Below are 7,505 nucleotides of genomic sequence, written 5' to 3' on the forward strand. Positions count from 1 at the left end.
TCATCAGGATAGTTGAACCAGACTTCAGTAATCAGGATAGTTGAACCAGACTTCAGTACTCACAGCTTGGGGACTTTCACTGACTACGTCTAGATAAGTGGATGAACATCCTCTTTATTCACATCCATTCGTCTGCATTGACTTTCATGAATCTGCTCTCAACGCAGCATCAGTGTTGGGAAAATGTATCGGCTCATTTTAAGTGCCTCATTCTTTAAATGTGCTTGCTGTGTAATCTCATCCGGAAAACTATCCTGCTAACCACGTTAGCCAGGTACAAGAAATAGGGCCCCGTCCAATCATTTAATAACAAATGTAGCAAACAATAAAATACCACTCAAAGATAAATAAAAACATTCATGTCCAGGTAGTCGGACACATACTATATACCACGTATACGAAATAAACACACTGCAGTCGTCTATATTTACAGCAAGCTGATATTGTAAATACCAGAGTCTTCAGATAAAAGTATGTTATACTTAGTACAACAATGTGCAGAGGGCATATATACATAACTATATGTGTGTGGTGTTGTAAAGTTGTAATTCACTTCTTTTTTAAGAGTGGGGATAGTTTAGTCTTTGCAAGATATATTCAGATTATTGTGTTCTAGAAATTTCAAAAGAAAACAATTATCTTATTATAACCCATATGCATGCATTTAAAAAAGAAAAATCCAACACAGGTCATTGTCAAGAGCACATCTCCCTCCGAAATGTAGTATACAAGTATGTATGCAAGTATGACGTACTATAAAGTGCAAGTACAGTGAAGAACGCACGTGTGTGTGCGTGTGTGATAATACCCTACAACTGACTGACTATTGGTAGCTGTTATGTTGGGGTGTTATACACTCGCTCGCCGGCAGGGGTCGCTCCAACACAACGAACAGGCTGAACCTAAAAGTGAACGCAAACAACGCAGCCGTTCCCCAGTAAGCTCGGCGCGGCTGTGCGGGAACAACACGGTGCTGTCCCCCGGTGCGAGGACGACCAGCAGTATGGAGGTAGGTCCCGGAGAGGACATTACGACCAGCGGGCTGCAGCGGGCGATGAGATACCAGAGCAGAAACAGGTTGCCCAGCTAACGTTACCGGGAGAAGTTGTGTGCCCAGCTAACGTTACCGGGAGAAGTTGTGTGCCCAGCTAACGTTACCGGGAGAAGTTGTGTGCCCAGCTAACGTTACCGGGAGAAGTTGTGTGCCCAGCTAACGTTACCGGGAGAAGTTGTGTGCCTAGCTAACGTTACCGGGAGAAGTTGTGTGTCTAGCTAACGTTACCGGGAGAAGTTGTGTGCCCAGCTAACGTTACCGGGAGAAGTTGTGTGCCCAGCTAACGTTACCGGGAGAAGTTGTGTGCCTAGCTAACGTTACCGGGAGAAGTTGTGTGTCTAGCTAACGTTACCGGGTAAATTGTGTGCCCAGCTAACGTTACCGGGAGAAGTTGTGTGCCCAGCTAACGTTACCGGGAGAAGTTGTGTGCCTAGCTAACGTTACCGGGTAAAGTGTGTGCCTAGCTAACGTTACCGGGCAAAGTGTGTGCCTAGCTAACGTTACTGGGTAAATTGTGTGCCCGGCTAACGTTACCGGGAGAAGTTGTGTGCCTAGCTAACGTTACCGGGTAAAGTGTGTGCCTAGCTAACGTTACTGGGTAAAGTGTGTGCCTAGCTAACGTTACTGGGTAAATTGTGTGCCCAGCTAACGTTACCGGGAGAAGTTGTGTGCCTAGCTAACGTTACCGGGTAAAGTGTGTGCCTAGCTAACGTTACCGGGTAAAGTGTGTGCCTAGCTAACGTTACCGGGTAAAGTGTGTGCCTAGCTAACGTTACCGGGTAAAGTGTGTGCCTAGCTAACGTTACTGGGTAAATTGTGTGCCCAGCTAACGTTACCGGGAGAAGTTGTGTGCCCAGCTAACGTTACCGGGAGAAGTTGTGTGCCTAGCTAACGTTACCGGGTAAAGTGTGTGCCTAGCTAACGTTACCGGGTAAAGTGTGTGCCTAGCTAACGTTACCGGGTAAAGTGTGTGCCTAGCTAACGTTACTGGGTAAATTGTGTGCCTAGCTAACGTTACTGGGTAAATTGTGTGCCCAGCTAACGTTACCGGGAGAAGTTGTGTGCCTAGCTAACGTTACCGGGTAAATTGTGTGCCCAGCTAACGTTACCGGGAGAAGTTGTGGCGTTAGGTGGGACTTCTCATAGCTAGTCTGTGTTGGTTTTTCCTGAAAAAGACGATATTGCTGTGAATCGACCTCTCTCTATTCAACTCTGAAGCGAGCTAAAACGAGAGGTTTATTTACGGGGAGAAAATGTTCGAAGTATGGCCGGAAGTGAACGAAATGAGGTTTCGGATATTGCCGTCGGACTTTCAAAATAAAAGCTGGCCCGTTTTTATGAGTGCCAGTAATGAATCGTTACCCTGAACCCTTTTTATGTGGGCCGTCATGTGTTTAAAAGTAAGGGCTATAACTCATAGTGTTAAGATTTCGTCCTGTTGTTATTTCTAATTCTAATGATAAGAATAAACTATTGGCTATCCGAGTCGTCCTAATTCTCAGGTTTTTCTGATTTGAGGTTTTTTTTAGGTTTTAATGCCAACATTTTGAATCCCCACCTGAAAACATGAATTACTCTCCAAGACTTGAATTACACTAGTCCAAAAAATATATATTTACATAAATGCAAATGCAGGGGAAAAACAGTTAACTGTTTTATTCACTGGTTTCAGTTAAGGTCAAACATAATTCCCTTCAAAACTGAAAATTAGTCAATTGTAAAAATGTGCATTCTGAATCAATATTGCAGTCACAGTATTGTTCAGACATTAATTAGCAATAAATGTTAGTGGCTGAATATCATTTTTGTTTCCAAATATTTGGATCTAATATGGTGTCACATATGATATTAAACATATTAAAGCTAGGGTTGGATTTTGGATACTTTCTTTTGTTATATTTGACAAACAAACAAAGAAGAGCAGAATAGCCCTGGTTGGTCTCTTCTGGTTTGATTGATAGATATAATTGAGTATCATCTGCATAACAATGAAAGTTTATGGAGTGTTCTGGGCCGAGTAAAATAACTTCAGTTTTGTCTGAGTTTAACATCAGGAAGTTGCAGGTCATCCATGTTTTTATGTCTTTAAGACATTCTTGAATTTTAGCGAGCTGGTTGGTCTCCTCTGGTTTGATCGATAGATATAATTGAGTATCGTCTGCATAGCAATGAAAGTTTATGGAGTGTTTCCTGATAATGTTGCCCAAAGGAAGCATATATAAGGTAAATAAAATTGGTCCAAGCACAGAACCTTGTGGAACTCCGTGATTAACGTTGGTGGTCATTGAGGCTTCATCGTTTACAAATACAAATTGAGATCGATCTGATAAATAGGATTTAAACCAACTTAGTACCTGAAATGCCAATCGACTGATCCAGTCTCTGTAATAGGATGTCATGATCAATGGTGTCGAACGCAGCACTAAGGTCTAACAAGACCAGTACGGAGATGAGTCCTTTATCAGCACTAAGGTCTAACAAGACCAGTACGGAGATGAGTCCTTTATCAGCACTAAGGTCTAACAAGACCAGTACACAGATGAGTCCTTTATCTGATGCAATTAGGAGGTCATTTGTAATTTTCACCTTGAACGTCTGGTATCTCTGGCTTTTGCAGAACTGTAATGAGTGTGTCCAATCATCCATCCATCCATCTTCAATACCGCTTATCCTCATTAGGGTCACAGGGGCGCTGGAGCCTATCCCAGCTGACATAGGGCGAAGGCAGGGGACACCCTGGACAGGCCGCCAGTCCATCGAGGAGAATTCAGCATAAACAATTTAATTATTTTTATATTGTAATGACTATTCGTAAATCCTGACCTATCCCTTATCAGAACATCTGTTTACAAGCTCATTATATTGAATATTCCTTTAATGTCCGTGCACACTTCTGCTGTGTAATAGAGTGCTACAGGGATGATGTTTTTGTAGGCCAACCAGGAAGTTAGTATCACACTAGTTCCTTCGACAAAAGCGAAGAGAAAAATGCAGACTCATTTCCTGGTTTTAAGACTCGTTCCTGCTGCACTCAACAGTTCTATGAAACCAGTTTTGAAATAACTTAGTGTAATAACTTCAACCCCAGAACTAGCATTTTAGCAAGTATCGTTTAGATAACAGCTAACTTTGCCGTCTCGTTGCAGTTCATCACAGACATCAGTGTCATCGTCCATGAAGAGTATTTCAAAGACCCTGTGAGATTAGAGAAGATTCTTAAATCGTACAGTTCAGAGAAGAAAACATCCGGCTACACGGTGAGAGGAACCTTTGAGGAACTGGAGAACCTCTCGACCAGACTGTCAGAGGTGATGGATCGTGCCGATCCTGGTGCGCGTAGACAAACCCGCCCGCAAGTGGAACACGCTTCGCCTCACGTCAAACCTGTGGATGTATCCGGGTTTGTCATGGCCTACATTCAGAAAACACAAGCAGAAAAACTTGAGAAAATTCAAGGGAGCAATTTTTCCATTGAAACACAGCATGAGCCTGGAACAGGGCACCACGACTCCAGGAGCACGGCGCGGGTGATTTTCCGATCCTGCAACGCCTCCTCGCTCCCTGTACACGCTGACTTAGTCAGGCAGCGATTCGTCACATTCTACCAGAGAACTGCGTCCGACCTGCAGCTGGTGTCCTTCCCGGCTAGTCCGCAGCACAACCACAAAGACCTGTGGAAGAGATTTCCGGACCTCCTTTTTGAACACGACCGCAACGGAGGCGAATTAACAGTGACGGGGCCCTTTGTGCACGTTGCTAAATTGAAAGAGTTCCTTTCGCAAAGTACGCCAAGCTCGAGCAAGAGTCCGGTGGACGGAGCTCCAGCAAACACTCCAAGCAGCGGGACCTCGTCATCTGTGTGCGGCAAGGGCCCCGAAGAGGACCTGTGTCCAATCTGCATAGAGCCAATGGAAACCACAGAGAAAGAGACTCTGCGGTGCAAGCACTCGTTCTGCAAGAGCTGTCTGAAAAGAGCTTTTGACTACAAGCCCGTGTGCCCGACGTGCGGAGAGCTGTACGGCGCTCTGACAGGGACGCAACCCGATGGAGGCCAAATGGAGGTCAACACAAACGCTTCATCTTTGCCGGGATATGAGAAATACGGAACGATAACGATCTGTTATTACATTCCAAGTGGCATCCAAAAGGTAAGGCTAGAGGTACAACACTGACCAAACATGTATGACTAAATGGAACTGAACTCAAGGTATTTACCAGCTTGGGACTACAGATGAAAAATAGCCTCTTGGCTAACTCTGGCACATTTATGAAATGTTTATATTAATGTGCACTGTCCCTTATCAAATAATAAAAAAAGCTTTTCCAGGGGCTTTTGATTGCATCTTGCAGTGTGAATCAGCGAAGGGAGTTGTCTCAGTTGGCATCGTTGAAGAATAGAACGTCAGTCACATGATTACAGGGGACCATCGGGGGGGGGGGGGGGGGGGTGTTATCTGGGACAACCAGAAGCATCCCAGTGAGAGTCTTGCATCGTTGGAGTATCTCGTCTTCAAGTTACAGAGTCAGTACTTGCCACCAACCCAGCCCATTCAGATCTCATCCTTAAGACCGACTTGGTTCACGTGATGACAACTCAGTCAACTCCATTCATTGATTAAGACTGTGAGATGTGGTTGATAGCCCCAGAAAAAGATAAAGCCAGTGAAACTAGTTCATTTTAATCCTAATGATATTTTCCAAATTTAGCTTTGGAGTCCAACTAGTTATCTTTGCCAGGAGATTAATATATTCGGTTTGTGTTTGTGTTGATGTGCATCTCTGCATCCGTCTCGCTAATCTCGCGTAATGCTTGACTCGACAGCCTCGTGTTTTTTGTGCTCATTTATGACTATATGGGCTGGAGAGCCCATAACAACATTTCCCAGCATTAGGCCGAGAATTCTCTCCCGTCTGCCCGCAGGATGAGCATCCAAGCCCCCGTCAGCCGTACGAAGGTACGTACCGTGTCGCCTATCTCCCAGACTCCTCAGAGGGCAGGAGGACCCTGGCGCTGCTGAGGCGGGCCTTCGATCAGAAACTCATCTTCACGGTTGGTCAGTCCACCACCAGCGGCAGGAACAACATGGTCACATGGAACGATATTCACCACAAAACGTCAACACATGGAGGACCAACTCGGTAAGGAGGAGTCTCATTTTCTTGATGTTCATCATGACTAAGAAACTGTCCGTGTAAAGTCACTGAATTTCTGCTCTGTTTTCGTGCTCGCAGCTATGGATACCCAGATGCCGATTATCTCAGCCGAGTTCAAGATGAACTGAAAGCCAAGGGAATTGAATGAAGCGTCTCAAAAAACCAGGAGTGATAATTCATGTAATTTTATGTAGCTTAATATATTTGAATATATCCCATCAACCATAGTTGACTTGTATAATTACTCCGGTTGTGTTATTATGGATCAGTGTTTGCCAATTGATTTAGTTTCATTCATGTTTGGAATTTTCTTGTTTGAACAATGATTTTTTAAACTATATTTGAACATTCCTATTTGTCTGTTGAAAGTTCTTTGTTAGTCCTGATGTGTAATCTTCGTTGTGTCCACCCACTCATATTATTGACTTATTCAATTTCTGAAATATTTGAGTTGTATTAAATCGTCTCGGGGATAAGGGAAGACCAACTTACTTTAACGTCACCATCATTGACAGGAGGTCTTTGTGGGTTGCCTATTTTATCAAACATTTTCTCTTTGGTTATTTGATGCAGACATGAAGCTTTGTTTGCTTCTGTGTTTGCGGTTATGCGTCTAATGGTTTTACAGGTTTCTGGTAATGTTTTGATTTTTACTTTAAATATTATGTTATGTGTTAAGTCACATTAAACAGGCAGAAATCGCAAAATATGAGTGTATGTTCATGGACTAAAGGCCCAGTTAAAAGATCAAGATGTAAACATGTACGGCTGAAATGGTAAAATATTGGTTGAAACAGATCATTTCACTACATTTTGCCAACATCTAGTGTCTAGAATTTTTTTTTAAAACAGCTTCAATAACAACCTGAAATGTTTGCATACCATCTTCAAACATTAATGTTTCCTCTCAAATGTCAGGCTTCACACCCACGTGCCCTCCTTTATCTTCTTTTCACATCCACTGGTAACTTTGTGTTTCACGTCACAATGCAATGAATTGTGGGTCATTTCCTTTGGCAAAGTCTGCAGAAATGTGGACTCACTGAAAGGGTTCATAAAGGGCTCAAAATGTCTGCGAGAGGGCACGTAACACTGTAAACTAACGGGATGGGGCAGGGACTGGTCAAACTGGCATATTACAATTAAAAGCTCCACCTTTCACTTGTAACGCTAAGATTCTCAATGTGAGAGTTTATCCAAGTAGCGGCCGGTCCTTTTGAAATCTGGTGGATCTCCACCTTCACATGGTCAATTTGTACAGATTCAGTTTCATCATTTCAAATCCAATGAGTAATAA

At 43.4% G+C, this 7,505-nt stretch overlaps 1 protein-coding gene across 1 annotated transcript; it reads left to right on the forward strand.

Moving 5' to 3' along the window:
- The first annotated feature begins 654 nt into the window (after window positions 1-654).
- si:dkey-3h3.3 (uncharacterized protein LOC100144568 homolog) lies at window positions 655-6,559 on the forward strand. Its single transcript, XM_034541869.1, has 4 exons — window positions 655-1,009; window positions 4,201-5,202; window positions 5,976-6,193; window positions 6,287-6,559. Exons 1-4 carry the CDS (start codon window positions 839-841, stop codon window positions 6,354-6,356), a joined length of 1,461 nt encoding a protein of 486 aa, XP_034397760.1. The 5' UTR covers window positions 655-838; the 3' UTR covers window positions 6,357-6,559.
- The last annotated feature ends 946 nt before the right edge of the window (window positions 6,560-7,505 follow it).

The sequence above is a fragment of the Cyclopterus lumpus genome, chromosome 9 (genome assembly GCF_009769545.1).
Source record: "Cyclopterus lumpus isolate fCycLum1 chromosome 9, fCycLum1.pri, whole genome shotgun sequence".
Lineage (NCBI taxonomy): Eukaryota > Metazoa > Chordata > Actinopteri > Perciformes > Cyclopteridae > Cyclopterus > Cyclopterus lumpus.

What these genes read in the sequence shown, in the direction of transcription:
- si:dkey-3h3.3 (XM_034541869.1), top strand. Translation starts at nt 839, where the DNA reads ATGTTGGGGTGTTATACACTCGCTCGCCGGCAGGGGTCGCTCCAACAC. An exon ending in TTCCAAGTGGCATCCAAAAG is followed by an intron (nt 5,203 to 5,975) that starts GTAAGGCTAGAG and finishes GTCTGCCCGCAG; the next exon opens with GATGAGCATCCAAGCCCCCG. An exon ending in ACACATGGAGGACCAACTCG is followed by an intron (nt 6,194 to 6,286) that starts GTAAGGAGGAGT and finishes TCGTGCTCGCAG; the next exon opens with CTATGGATACCCAGATGCCG.